The 15,851-nt window shown below is 47.8% G+C and overlaps 1 protein-coding gene across 4 annotated transcripts in view; it reads left to right on the plus strand.

The window, feature by feature from the left end:
* The window catches only part of LOC134909816 (uncharacterized), a 366,238-nt gene that overhangs the window by 344,305 nt on the left and 6,082 nt on the right, over positions 1 to 15,851 (plus strand). For all 4 annotated transcript variants that reach the window (XM_063917096.1, XM_063917098.1, XM_063917097.1 and 1 more), the window contains one exon: positions 12,879 to 13,003. In XM_063917096.1, coding sequence (XP_063773166.1) covers positions 12,879 to 13,003 — 125 coding nt within the window. The remainder of the gene's footprint in view (positions 1 to 12,878; positions 13,004 to 15,851) is intronic.

The following is a 15,851-nucleotide window of genomic DNA, read 5'->3' on the forward strand; positions in this document are numbered from 1 at the left end:
TAAACAAAGCCAGAGCGCATGCCTCTCCGCAAACACATCCAGCTGCAAAAGTGCAGGGACACAGATGCATGCTTGTATCTCCTTCAAGTACAAGTGAGACCATATACCGCTGCCAGTATAGTATCCACTTTCCCTACCTCTCCCTGCTGACAATGCTGCACAGTCACTCCAGCAGCATAACACGGTGGCAATACTTCCTTCACTGAAGCCGGCGATCTCCTTAAGCCGCTAATTGATGCTCCATATAACGCTGTGTCAGTTGGTATGGGTGGATGGTTTGGTGGCTTTCCTGCTGACAAAGCTGCACACTCTCTCCTGCATCTTGAGGTGGGAGCACTTCTTTCATTATAGCCGGCAATATCCTTAAGCCGCTACTTTATTTTATGGATGCTCCGTATAGCGCTGTGACATTCTTTGTGGGTGGGCAGGTAGGCCTCACATGCCTAGTGGGAAATCCGCCACTGGGGGGCAGAGACACAGGTGGAAAGGCTGGAAAAAGCACACATGGTGAAGGGGATCAGAGATACAGGTGGGAGGAGGTATAGATACAGATGGGAGGGGGCACATATACAGGTGGAAAGGCTGGAAGAAGCAAACGTGGTGAAGGGGGCATAGATACAGGTGGGGAGGGGGCATAGATAAAGGTGGGGAGGGAGCAGAGTTACAGTTTGAAAGGCTGGCAGAAGCACACATGGTGAAGGGGACAGAGATATAGGTGGGGAGGAGGCACAGATACGGGTGGGGAGGAGGCAGAGACATGGGTGGGGAGGGGGCAGAGACACGGGTGGGGAGGGGGCACAGATATGGGTAGGGAGGAGGCAGAGATACAGGTGGGGAGGGAGCAGAGATACAGGTGGAAAAGCTGGAAGAAGCACACATTTTAAAGGGGGCATAGATGCAGGTGGGGAGGGGGCACAGATACGGGTGGGGAGGGGGCAGAGACACGGGTGGGGAGGGGGCACAGATATGGGAAGGCAGGAGGCATAGATATGGGTAGGGAGGAGGCACAGATATGGGAAGGCAGGAGGCATAGATATGGGTGGGGAGGAGGCACAGATATGGGTAGGGAGGAGGCACAGCTATAGGTGGGGAGGAGGCACAGATATGGGTGGGGAGGGGGCAGAGGCACCAATGGTAAAAGAAGCGGTGGCACAGGTGTGAAGGGGGTAGAAACAGGTGGGGAGGGGTAAAAGACAGGTAATAAAAAGGTGAAGTGGGACATATTCTAAGAGGCAGTAGCATGAATGATGCAGTCTGACAGAGGCAGCTGCAGCCATATCTGTTGTCCCTGGCCATTTAGGGGAAAGTTTAATTTACACATACTACATAATCCCCACCACCAGGTCCAGTCACAGTGCTTGTAATTGGTACCCAGACAGAGAGCATCGGGCAGGGGATAGTAGAGGAGCAGAAAAGGGGTCAGGGGGTGCACGGCTAAAGCTTATGGCCCTTGTGGTAACCCCTCTACCCCCTCCCCCCCCGGAGCGTCCCCACTGGCCACCAGATCTTAAGCTCCTGCTGCCCATACAGCTGCTAAGAGAGAAGCAGTGCGCTGCAAATGTACTAATAGAATGTGGGCGGAGCTTCGGATGGGTCCAGGAGACGGGGCTTCAATTGGAAGGCGGGGTTTCTAATGGCTCTGGGAGGCAGAGCTACGGTCCGCTCTGGGAGGCGGAGCTACGGTCCGCTCTGGGAGGTGGAGCTTCGGACTGCTCTGGGAGGCAGAGTAATGGACAGCTCTGGGACGTGGAGCTAAGGATGGCTCTGGGAGGCGGAGCTTCTGACATCACGGGGACCTAGCATATGAAAGGTTATTGAGGTGGGTCTTTGGTCGGGACAAGAGGCGGTGCTTCTGGCATAGCAGGGGCTTCTGTGGGCCGGCTGGCTGGGGTCAGTGTTTGTTATTTCAGGTGGCCGGGAGGGAGTGAGCTGCTGGTGGTGAAAGGATTTTTTTTCCCTGTCAACATTGGCTGGACTGCAAGTGATCTGTGGGCCTATTTTCAATGGGGGGCCTGGAGCTGCAGCTCCATCCGCCCCATTGTTAATCCGGCCCTGGCTGAAATGATGGGTTTGTTAAAGTGTGCATGTCCTGTTTATACAACATAAGGGTGGGTGGGAGGACCCAAGGACAATTCCATCTTGCACCTCTTTTTTTATTTTATTTATCTCTGCATCATGTGATGTTTGGGGCTAATTTTTTTTAAGTGCCATCCTGTCTGACACTGCAGTGCCACTCCTAGATGGGCCAGGTGTTTGTGCCGCCCACTTGGGTCGCTTAGCTTAGTCATCCAGCGACCTCGGTGCAAATTTTAGGACTAAAAATAATATTGTGAGGTGTGAGGTGTTCAGAATAGACTGGAAATGAGTGGAATTTATGGTTATTGAGGTTAATAAAACCACCCGAATCCAAAACACACCCGAATCCGACAAAAAAAATTTCAGGGAGGTTTTGCCAAAACGCGTCTGAATCCAAAACACGGCCGCGGAACCGAATCCAAAACCAAAACACAAAACCCGAAAAATTTCCGGTGCACATCTCTAATCTTATTATGCCAAAAGTTTGTGCCAGGCTTCTCACTGCAGAGCAGAAACAAAATCAGTCTGCTTGAATTTGTTCTAAAATGTCTGTACAAATTTGCTTTTCACATTTTTTAACTAAACTTATTACATGTGATGAAACATGGATCTTCCAGTACAATCCTGAGACAAAACACAAGTTCATGTACTGGAAACACCATCATCACAAAGAATGAAGAAAGCACGTCAAAGCAAATCCAAATTCAACGCCAAGTTGTTTTCTTTGATATCAAGGGTGTTATTTTGGCAGACTGGGTACAAGAAGGAGCAACAGTGCAAAAACATTACTACAAAAATATACGTTATGGTAAGAACTTTCCGTTGATAACGGTATTTCTCCTAAGTCCACAGGATCCACAGGATAACATTGGGATATGATGAAGAGACAGCGGATTTGCACCAATTGGTCAAAGCTTTTCGGCCCGTCCATATATCCCCACCTCCTGGCTCAGGCAAATCAGTTGTTTTCCCAATGCTTAAGGCAGGAGCATCATAGATGGCCCTAATCAGGCGAGAACAACACACATGCACACCCTTCCATACAAGAAGGAAGAGGTTAGTGAGTAAAAGGATCCTCAAATCAGGTGCATCAGGGTGGGATCCCTGTGGATCCTGTGGACTTAGGAGAAATACCGTTATCAATGGTAAGTTCGTACCATAACGTATATTTCTCCGGCAGGGCCCACAGGATAACATTGGGATTTCACAAAGCAATTTAGTGGTGGGGACGCTCCTGATTGGACAGGAGAATCCTTCGCCCGAATTCAGCGCCCTGAGAGGCAAAGGTGTCCACTGCATAATGTCTAATGAATGTGTTAATGGAAGACCATGTGGTTGCCTTACATATCTGTTGTGCTGAATTATTACCTTAAACAGGGAGATCAGCCTGAGAAAATGCTTCTGAAATAATCATCCGAAGTCACCTCGCCAGTGTCTGCTTATCAGCAGGCCATCCTCTTTTGTGAAATCTGTAGAGAATGAAGAGAGAATCTGTCTTTCTGATGGCATGGATACGATCGACGTATATCCTTAAGGCACGGACCACGTCCAGCGATGTATCTCCCGCAGAAAGGTCCGGCCCTTGGAAAGCCGGGACTACAATTTCTTTGTTAAGGTGAAATTTTGACACCACCTTGGGAAGATACCCAGATTTAGTTCTGAGAACCGCTCTATCTGGCTAAAAGATCAGAAATGGAGGATGACATAACAATGCCTCTAAATCTGATACTCTTCTAGCTGATGCAATTGCCGGTAGAAAGAGAACTTTAGCTGTCAACCTTTTTAGATCCACTTTATTTAGTGGTTCAAATGGGGCAACTTGAAAGGCCTTTAAGACTAAACTTAAGTCCCAAGGAAGTGTAGGAGTGACAAAAGGATGTTGAATGCGCAGCATTTCCTGGAAAAAGGTACGCACATCCTGTAAGTTGGCAATTTTCTTTTGGAACCATACAGTCAATGCTGACACTTGCACTCTCAAGGAAGCCACCTTCAAACCTTCATCCATTCCTGCCTGAAGGAATGCTAAGACCCTGGAAACTCTGAAAGACCTAGGGTCCATTTTCCGTTCACTGCATCAATGAATATAGGTTTACCATATTCGGTGATAAATTTGAGCTGAGGAAGGTTTCCTTGCTCTTAGCATTGTTTGAATTACCTGTTGTGAGAATCCTCTTGACTTCAGGATAGAGGTTTCAAGAGCCACGCCGTCAAAGACAGTCAATCCAGATGTGATAACAAGGGCCCTGCGTCAGTAGATCTGGACGTTGAGGGAGCAGGAATGGAGCATCCATCGACATTCTCTGCAGATCTGTGTACCAATGTCTTCTGGGCCAAGCCGGAGCTATAGGTATCACGGCACCCCTTCCTTGCTTTATCCTTCTCACCACCCTGGGTAATAAGGTGATTGGAGGAAACACATAGGCCAGATGAAAGTCCCATTTCACCAACAGGGCATCCACAAAGATCACTCTGCGATCCTTTGTTCTTGACCCGTATGCGAGAACTTTGTTGTTCTGATGGAAAGCCATGAGATCTATCTCTGGCAACCCCCACTTGTCGACTAGAGTCTGGAAGACCTCCGGGTGTAGAGCCCATTCGCTTACCTGAATGGCGTGTTGACTGAGAAAATCTGCTTCCCAGTTAAGGACTCCCGGAAACGAACACTGCGGACAAGGCTGGATGATGAAGTTCTGCCCACTTTAGTGTGTGACTTACCTCCTTTATAGCTTTTTGGCTGTGAGTTCCTCCCTGATGGTTGAGGTACGCTACTGCCGTCACATTGTCTGAGCGGATTTGAACTGGTTTTCCCTGAAGGATGTCCTTTGCCTGAATCAGTGCCATGTATATGGCCCGAAGTAGAACTGGCAAACCTGAAATGAAAAATCGGTGAGGTGGGAGATTTTGAAATTCCAGCCTGTATCCCTGTGACACAATATCTATCACCCAGGGATCCAGGCCGGACGATACCCAGACGTGACTGAACTGTCTGAGTCTCGCCCCCACCTCCAGGCCGCGCGGTACACCATCATGCGGAGGACTCTGGCGTACCTGAAGCAGGCTTTTGTTCCTGGGAACCTGCAGCAGCAGGTTTCTTGGATTTAACTCGACCTCCCCTAAAGAAGGTATTGGATGGTTTGGCCTTTCTAGGCTTGTTAGGCCGAAAGGACTGAGATGCTGATGAAGAGAAGTATTTCTTCGGAGCAGGAGCAGCTGAGGGAAGAAACAGAGACTTACCCACTGTAGTCGTGGATATCCACGCATCCAAAGCTTCCCCAAAGAGACCTGTGTAGGGTAAGGACTCCACTCTTTTCCTGGATTCCGCGTCGGCAGACCACTGGTGCAGCCACAGTCCCAGGCGATCTGAAACAGACATGGAAGAGATCCCCGCAGCCATGGAACCCAGGTCTTTCATGGATTCTACCATAAAACCTGCTGAATCGTGAATGTTACGCAAAAACAATTCAACATCCCCTCTATCCATCGTATCCAAATCCCCTAGTAAGGTAGCCAACCACTTTACTATAGCCCTTGCAAACCATGCACTAGCAATAGTTGGACATAATATGGCCCCTGAAGCAGTGTACATTGATTTAAGTGTATTATCAATTTTTCTATCAGGCGGCTCCTTTTTAAGGAGGTAGATCCTGGAACAGGTAAAACCACCTTTTTTGAGAGTCTGGACACATATGCGTCAACAATAGGCGGGTCTTCCCATTTTTTCCTATCCTCCTCAGGGAAAGGAAACGCCACCTGGGCCCTTTTAGGGATCTGGGATTTTTTTCTCCGGGTTTTCCCATGCTTTCTCAAATATAGCATTCAATTCCTTTGACGCAGGGAAGGTTAGCGAGGCTTTCTTATTTTCAGTGAAAAAAGCCTCCTGAACCTGCTCAGGTGTGGTATCATTAACATTCAACACATCCCTGATAGCCTCTATCATCAATTGCACCCCCTTTGCAAGAGAGGCAGATCCAGCAACACATCCCCATTACCGTCTGTGGTATCAGACTCGGTATCCGTGTCATCTTGCGTGATGTTAACAAGCGCACGTTTTTGGGAGTATATAGCGGGGCGTCCTGAGGTACCAGAATCGGGCCATACTGCCATGGAGTTCTGTAATACCTGGGTTGCAGACTCATTACTCGTATTCCTGTCAGAAATCTGAGTAATCCAAGATTTGATAGAGGAAAACCATTCAGGTTCCCTTGCTGGAATCTGTGCTAAACCAGTACTATCCTGATTACAGGGAATGGGATCATCCTGTGAGGACATATCCTCCGCAGCAAATGACACAGTGTCCCTGGACATAGCTAAAGGAGACCACCCAACACAGGTAAGGGCAGTTTCAACCCCAAGAATGGCAAGAGAGACAGAGATTGGAGCCAACCCACACACAGCGCTTTTACCAAAGGGAGACCCCTTGTCAGCGGTGACTGTGCACCTTAATAGGATACAGTGTCATATTGCAGGGCCCCCCCCCCCTTCTACCACCCCCTGGTACCGTTTACAGATAGCTGGAGTTGCTGTGGAGGGACCTTCTTTCCTAGTCAGCGCTGTACAGGCAGGAAAATGGCGCTGAAACGCTGCTGTGTCCGCTCTGAGAAGCTCCGTCCCCAAAATGGCGGTCTTCCCGCTCTTCTTCTGCTTATACTGGCCTGAGGATTTAGTGCTGGCTGAGATCCTGGGATCCCGACAGGCTTCTGGACCAGTGTAGGGTGTGGCGCTGGCCCAGGGCGCTCCTCATAGCGACGCACCATGTACCACTGAGCCGTCCCCAGAGAGTTAATACTGCGCTTCTACCCTGTTGCCATCTTCACACAGACCCCCCGCTTGCTAGGGGGGTTGGTGTCTCACTCACCACCGATTCTTCAGCTCTGCAAGGGGGTAGCTGGGGCGAGTGGTCCCCTGTGGCGGAGAACGATCAGACCCCTTTGGAGCTCAGTGTCCAGTCAGCAGAGACAGAGGCTCAGACCCCACAGGTCGGACACTGCTCCCCCCCTCAGTCCCTGTTGCCAGCAGCCTCCCTGTAAAACAAAAAACTCTAAAACAACATTTTACTAGGAAAATTCAGGAGAGCTCCCCTAGCTGTGACCAGCTCCTCCGGGCACATTTTCTAAACTGAGTCTGGTAGGAGGGACATAGAGGGAGGAGCCATCCCACACTCTCAAACTCTTAAAGTGCCAATGGCTCCTAGTGGACCCATCTATACCCCATGGTACTAATGTGGACCCCAGCATCCTCTAGGACGTAAGAGAAACAGACAATTGATTTTTCATACTCCTTGGATTACTGGCTGAGAGATCAGAGGCGTCATCAGCCTGAGGTCAGCAACATGGAGCCGCGATCCCATGCGGAGATGGTCACAACCCACTTTGGGGTTGGGACCCACTTGAGAATCACATTTATGTACCTTTTATTTGGGCCATATCACCATGCACCCAGCTGTATATTACTAGCATATATGCCAGGCTTACCTTTGGAGTAAAAAGTATGTATACTTATTAAGCTTTATAGCATAGAGAGGTGGCTAGCAATGTTAGTAGTAATTGTGGAAGGTATATGACATGTTGTTTGGAACTCTATACAACAATGTAATAAAGTGTCCTCTAATGAAAATCTCCAGTATTACCTTTCAGTGAGACATGCTAACCCCCTTTATTACCTAGGCTAGCTGAGGGACATTCATTCTGGCACCAATAAGACTTATTTAATTAGAAAAATACAAAGGGCATTTTGTAAGCATGGCAAAAGAGGAGTATTCTGACCGAGGTAGTCTGCTTCACAATGACCAGTACTAATTGTGTTATTCCATTTTGGTTTAACCAGCAATAATACATCTATTTTTTTATTTCCAAGTCTGAACACAAATTGTATTTATTTATACCAGAAAGATCAGGTAGTATATTTTAGGACCATTTGTCTAAGAAAATAACCCCATAACCAGGTATTTTATTTACAAGTAATAAATAATTTCATTATATATTGCAAAACCTAATCCTCATCTTCACACCAGCTAAAAGTCAGTGTGCAGGTAGAAAATAATGTCAATAAAAATCAGTTTATGCAATGAAACTTTTCCTGCGATCAGTGAGTAATAACCAGTCACACCTGCATTTAGAGAATATTTCTCAATTATAACCTAGTAATGTTATACATTATCCACATTCCTTGGTGTTTGTATTGGTAGGCACAACAGTCTTCTATTAACCATATATTATTAGATATGATTTCACATATGTACAAATATATACATGTTTTACTAATCAAAAATATACACATTGGCCCTCATTCCGAGTTGATCGGTCGCAAGGCGAATTTAGCAGAGTTACACACGCTAAGCCGCCGCCTACTGGGAGTGAATCTTAGCTTCTTAAAATTGCGACCGATGTATTCGCAATAATGCGATTACTAACTACTTCGCAGTTTCAGAATAGCTCCAGACTTACTCTGCCTGTGCGATCATTTCAGTGCTTGTCGTTCCTGGTTGACGTCACAAACACACCCAGCGTTCGCCCAGGCACTCCCACCGTTTCCCCGGCCACTCCTGCGTTTTTTCCGGAAACGGTAGCGTTTTCAGCCACACGCCCCTGAAACGCCGTGTTTCCGCCCAGTAACACCCATTTCCTGTCAATCACATTACGATCGCCGGAGCGAAGAAAAAGCCGTGAGTAAAAATACTTTCTTCATAGTAAAGTTACTTGGCGCAGTCGCAGTGCGAACATTGCGCATGCGTACTAAGCGGATTTTCACTGCGATGCGATGAAAAATACCGAGCGAACAACTCGGAATGAGGGCCATTATCATTATATTGGGATGTGTCACCTTATGGAACCACAAATCAAAGTCCTATTGTAACAGGATTTTTTACATTTATAACAGGGCGATAATGACAACAACAAAAAACTATTAGTCAATAGCATTTGGAATTAATCATGCATTAAGAAAAATAAGTGACCACTTTCATATATAATATGGGCTAGGTCAATGGGTGTAGTATGGTATGCCGGCGGCCGGGCTCCCGGCGAGCAGCATACCGGCGCCCGGAGCCCGACCGCCAGCATACTGACAGTGTGCCGAGCACAAAGGAGCCCCTTGCGGGCACGGTGGTGCGCTACGCTATTTTATTCTCCCTCCAGGGGGGTCGTGGACCCCCTCGAGGGAGAATAGCTGTCGGTATGCCGGGTGTCGGGATCCCGGCGCCGGTATACTGTGCGCCGGGATCCCGACATTCGGCATACTGAAGACCACCCAGCTCAATAATACTGTTACTAAGGGCCTAATTCAGATCTGATCGTAGCAGCAAATTTGTTAGCTAATGGGCAAAACCATGTGCACTGCAGGGGGGGGGGGGGGCAGATATAACACGTGCAGAGAGAGTTAGATTTGGGTGGGTTATATTGTTTATGTGCAGGGTAAATACTGGCTGCTTTATTTTTACACTGCAATTTAGATTTCAGTTTGAACACACCCCACCCAAATCTAACTCTCTCTGCACGTTACATCTGCCCCACCTGCAGTGCACATTGGGGGTAATTCCAAGTTGATCGCAGCAGGATTTGTGTTAGCAGTTGGGCAAAACCATGTGCACTGCAGGGGAGGCAGATTTAACATGTGCAGAGAGAGTTAGATTTGGGTGTGGTGTGTTCAATCTGCAATCTAATGTGCAATGTAAAAATAAAGCAGCCAGTATTTACCCTGCACAGAAATAAAATAACCCACCCAAATCTAACTCTTTCTGCACATGTTATATCTGCCTCCCCTGCAGTGCACATGGTTTTGCCCAACTGCTAAAAAAAAAATCCTGCTGCAATCAACTTGGAATTACCCCCATTGTTTTACCCAACTGCTAACAAATTTGCTGCTGCAATCAACTCTGAATTAGGCCCTAAAGGGGGGGTACACACCTACGGATGTGTGCTGAGCGATCTATCACAGACCACTCAGCACACAGCGTGATGTATGCTGAGCAGGGGGGAGGGGCGCTAATTTCACCCAGCGGTGAAATAAGCGATGTGAGATTCTAGCACCGGCGACAGTGCCCCGCGCATCACTATCGCTGGGACATACACACGAGAGAGCCGTGCTTAACTTCTATGCAATCTAATCAGATTGCTTTGATTTTAAGCATGGATCTCTCAGTGTGTACCCCCCTTCAGTCATGGGGGTATATGCAATTCCAGGCAAATTGCGGCTTTTTTTCGCCCGTTTTTAAATTCGACACAATTCGACCGTCGAATTCCGGCCGGCGGGTGCCGGATTTCGACATATTCAATAAAAAACAGATTTGACAGTCCCGCTGTCGAAAAACGGACCAATTGACGGATAAGTGCGTCCTGGATTCGACTTTTATGACGGCGCAAAAATGGTTAAAAAACACAGAAAAAAATTGCGTGGGGTCCCCCCTCCTAAGCAAAACCAGCCTCGGGCTCTTTGAGCCGGTCCTGGTTGTAAAAATACGGGGGGAAAATGGACAGGGGATCCCCCATATTTTTAGAACCAGCACCGGGCTCTGCGTCCGGTCCTGGTGCAAAAAATATGGGGGACAAAAAGAGTAGGGGTCCCCCGTATTTTTTGAACCAGCATCGGGCTCTACTAGCTGGAGAGATAATGCCACAGCCGGGGGACACTTTTATACCGGTCACTGCGGCCGTGGCATTAAATCCCCAACTAGTCACCCCTGGCCGGGGTACCCTGGAGGAGTGGGGACCCCTTCAATCAAGGGGTCCCCCCCTCCAGCCACCCAAGGGCCAGGGGTGAAGCCCGAGGCTGTCCTCCCATCCATGGGCTGCGGATGGGGGGCTGATAGCCTTGTGTAAAATCAAAGAATATTGTTTTTTGCAGAAGAATTACAAGTCCCAGCAAGCCTCCACCGCAAGCGGGTACTTGGAGAACCACAAGTACCAGCATGCGGGGTTAAAACGGGCCCGCTGGTACCTGTAGTTCTTCTGCAAAAACAATACCCAAATAAAAACAGGACACGCACACCTTCAAAGTAAAACTTTATTACATACATGCCGACACATACTTACCTATGTTCACTTGCCGACTGTGTCCACGTCTTGACGTCTCCAAGAATCCGGGGTACCTGAAAATAAAATTATACTCGCCTAAATCCAGTGTATCGTTCTTTTTTTGTAATCCACGTACTTGCAAAAAAACAAACCGCATTTACCCAGACCACGCACTGAAAGGGGTCCCATGTTTACACATGGGACCCCTTTCCCCGAATGCTGAGACCCCCCATTACTCCTCACCGCTGACTGCAAAGTTCCCACCATTGAAGATAATGGAGAGGCTGTGCGATGCGCTGTCTGACAGGTCAGACGCGCATAGGCAATCAGGAGAGTGCCACGACGTGGCGCTCCCTGATTGCCTGAAGGGACCCTCTGTGACAGGAGTCACGGGGGGTCTCAGCATACATGGGACCCCTTTCAGTTCGTGGATCGGGTATGCGGTTTGTTTTTTTGCCAAGTACGTGGTTTACAAAAAAAAGAACAGGACACACTGGATTTAGGCTAGTATAATTTTATTTTCAGGTACCCCAGATTCTACTTGGAGACGTGGCCAGAGTCGGCGTGTCAACATAGGTAAGTATGTGTGTGTCGGCATGTATGTAATAAAGTTGTACTTTCACGGTGTGCGTGTCCTGTTTTTATTTGGGTATTTTTTTGCGGAAGAACTACAGGTACCAGCGGGCCCGTTTTACCCTCGCATGCTGGTACTTGTGGTTCTCCAAGTACCAGCTTGCGGGAGAGGCTTGCTGGGACTTGTAGTTCTTCTGAAAAAAACAATATTCTTTTATTTTACACAAGGCTATCAGCCCCCCATCCGTAGCCCATGGATGGGGGGGGACAGCCTCGGGCTTCACCCCTGGCCCTTGGGTGGCTGGAGGGGGGGACCCCTTGATTTAAGGGGTCCCCACTCCTCCAGGGTACCCCGGCCAGGGATGACTAGTTGGGGATTTAATGCCACGGCCGCAGGGACCGGTATAAAAAGTGTCCCCCGGCTGTGGCATTATCTCTCCAGCTAGTGGAGCCCGGTGCTGGTTCAAAAAATACGGGGGACCCCTACGCTTTTTGTCCCCCATATTTTTTGCACCAGGACCGGACGCAGAGCCCGGTGCTGGTTCCAAAAATACGGGGAATCCCCTGTCCATTTTTTCCACGGATTTTTACAACCAGGACTGGCTCAAAGAGCCCGAGGCTGGTTATGCTTAGGAGGGGGGACCCCACGCATTTTTTTTCTAAATTTTAACCCATTCCCACTGAAAACCATGCTCTCTCAATTTTAGTCAGTTAAAAAAAATATTATTTTAAAAAATATATAAATAATAGTTGTAAATCCTAATAGACAAACCAAGTACCTAATCCCTTCTAATATAAATAGATATGCTATTAGCAATAAAAAAAAACACTAAAAAAAACATGTTTTACATTTTTTTTATTAGATTCCGCCAGCAAAGTGAGGCGGAATGAAATTGACGAAATTACTGTCGAAAAGCACTGTTGTCGAATTGACATTCTTCAATTGAATATACTTTTGTCGAAAAGCCGCATTTTTACCATTGCAGACATGTCGAATTTGACAACTGTCGAATTTGAAAAGTCTGGTTTTTTTTTGTCGAAAAGTACTGTATTGCATTGTCAAATATTTTTTTTGTGTCGAAAATGCCCCGTTTTTCGACATTTGCGGCAATTCGACCGCAATTGCATATACCACATAAAGAGCTATTCTGTTTGTGCTGTCTTAGCGGTAATTATATGAATGTGATGTCAACTTACTTGTTTTTACATTTCAAATTGTAGTCTCATCCATGACTGAAGATCCTCTACATTTTAACCAAGCAGTATGGGAAACCCTACATGATTTTCAACCACCTGAAGCCAAAGCAATTACCCGGGGACAGATGAAACTTCAAAGGCCCAAAACTGTGAGCATCAATGTGATAGATTGTCATATACCTGTTGAGTACTTATTATATATTAGATGCATTCCATTTTTTTGTGTTTTTTTTTTTTGTATACTTTCCAGGGCATTGGAAATGTAACGTTAACAGCAGACACTAAATACTACACAAACTCAAATTGTTCCCAGTGTCAAACTCCTTCAGATGCATTTACATACATTAAAAAGTGATGTAAAATGTATTTATAAAAGAGAAGAAGAATATGTGCCGAATTCACAAGAATGGAAAATTATTAATGTCTAGATTAGAATATACTGGGCAAATAACTAGAATTGGATTGGTTGATTTCCGTCAGAAGTTGTAGTAATCTACATTACCGTTGTGAACATTGAGGGAGGGAAAAAACGAGTTTTATGGTAAGAACTTACCTTTGTCAAAACTCTTTCTGCGAGGTACACTGGGCTCCACAAGGAATGGACAATGGGGTGTAGAGTAGGATCTTGATCCGAGGCACCAACAGGCTCAAAGCTTTGACTGTTCCCAGAATGCATAGCGCCGCCTCCTATATCACCCCGCCTCCCTGCACAGGAGCTCAGTTTTTAGTTAACCAGCCCAATGCAGTAGCAGGAAAAGAGACGACAACGGTTAGTAGCCACATACACCGCATTCTCACGACAGGAGACGTGTCAGCGGCTAATGCCAAACCAACCCAAAGAAGCTAAGTGCGTCAGGGTGGGCGCCTTGTGAAGCCCAGTGTACCTCGCAGAAAGAGTTTTAACAAAGGTAAGTTCTTACCATAAAACTCATTTTCTGCTGCGGGGTACACTGGGCTCCACAAGGAATGGACAATGGGGATGTCCTAAAGCAGTTCCTTCTGGGAGTGGACGCACTGTAGGAGTCACAAGAACCCGGCATCCAAAGGAAGCATCCTGGGAAGCAAAGTATTGAAGGCATAGAACCTTATGAACGTGTTCACAGAGGACCACGTAGCCGCCTTGCACAATTGTTCAAGGGTCGCACCACGTTGGGCCGCCCAAGAAGGTCCAACAGACCGAGTAGAATGGGCCTTAATGTGATCAGGAGCAGAGAGACCAGCCTTCACATAAGCATGTGCAATCACCATTCTAATCCATCTGGCCAGAGTTTGCTTGTGAGCAGGCCAGTCCCGTTTGTGAAACCCAAACACAACAAAAAGAGAATCAGATTTCCTAATAGGAGCAGTTCTCTTCACATAGATACGGAGAGCCCGTACCACATCCAAAGACCGCTCTTTGGGAGACAGATCAGGAGAAACAAGTGCCGGAACTACAATCTCCTGATTAAGGTGGAACGAAGAAACCACCTTAGGTAGATAGCCGGGACGAGTCCTAAGAACCGCCCGGTCACGGTGAAATATCAGATATGGGGAACTACAGGACAAGACACCCAAATCCGGCACTCTTCTAGCTGAAGCAATAGCCAGCAGAAACACCACCTTAAGGGAAAGCCACTTAAGGTCAGCTGAACCAAGAGGTTCAAACGGAGACTCTTGTAACGCCTCCAAAACCACGACAAGTCCCAAGGAGCCACAGGCGGGACATAGGGAGGTTGGATACGCAACATGCCCTGAGTAAAGGTATGCACATCAGGTAAGGTCGCAATTTTTCTCTGAAACCACACCGACAAGGCAGATATTTGAACCTTGAGGGAGGCCAGACGCAGGCCTAAGTCCAGGCCCTACTGAAGAAACGCCAACAACTTGGCTATACTAAACTTGGAAGCATCATAATCGTTAGATGCGCACCAAACAAAGTCAGAATGCCAGACCCTATTGTAAATCCGAGCCGAAGCCGGTTTCCGGGCCCACAACATAGTTTGAATGACCGCCTCAGAAAACCCTTTAGCGCAGGCATTCCCAACCACGGTCCTCAAGGCACACCAACAGTGCAGGTTTTAGTGATATCCAGGCTGCAGCACAGATGATTCAATCAAAATAACTAAGGTACTAATTAAGTCACCTGTGCTCAAGCCTGGATATCACTAAAACCTGCACTGTTGGTGTGCCTTGAGGACCGTGGTTGGGAATGCCTGCTTTAGCGCTTAAGACGGAAGCTTCAAGAGCCACGCCGTCAAAGACAGCCGGGCTAGGTCCTGGTAGACACAGGGGGCCTGAATGAGGAGGTCTGGGCGTTGTGGAAGTAGAATTGGACGCTCTGACGATAGGCCTTGCAGGTCTGAGAACCAGTGCCGTCTGGGCCACGCCGGAGCTATGAGAAGCAGAATTAATTTTCCTTGCTTGAACTTCCGAATTATCCTGGGCAGGAGTGACACCGGAGGGAACACGTACGGCAGCTGAAACCTCCACGGTACCGTCAGCGCATCCACGAATGCTGCTTGAGGATCCCTTGTCCTTGCTCCGAAGACCGGAACCTTGTGATTGTGTCGAGACGCCATCAGATCTACGTCTGGAAGGCCCCACCTTTCCACTAGGAGTTGAAACACTTCTGGATGGAGGCCCCACTCGCCAGCATGCACGTCCTGACAACTGAGAAAGTCCGCTTCCCAATTCAGGACTCCCGGAATAAACATTGCCGATATGGCCGGTAGATGGCGTTCTGCCCACTGTAGAATCCGTGAGACTTCCTTCATTGCTAGTCGGCTTCGAGTGCCGCCTTGATGATTTATGTAAGCCACTGTGGTGGCGTTGTCAGACTGTATTTGAACAGGACGGTTCTGAATTAAATGCTGGGCTAGGTTCAAGGCATTGAAGACCGCCCCCAACTCCAGAATATTGATCGAGAGGAGGGACTCCTCCTTGGTCCACCGCCCCTGAAGGGAGTGTTGCTCCAGCACCGCGCCCCAACCTCTTAGACTGGCATCTGTTGTCAACAGG

The sequence above is a fragment of the Pseudophryne corroboree genome, chromosome 4 (assembly GCF_028390025.1).
Source record: "Pseudophryne corroboree isolate aPseCor3 chromosome 4, aPseCor3.hap2, whole genome shotgun sequence".
Taxonomy (NCBI): Eukaryota; Metazoa; Chordata; class Amphibia; order Anura; family Myobatrachidae; genus Pseudophryne; species Pseudophryne corroboree.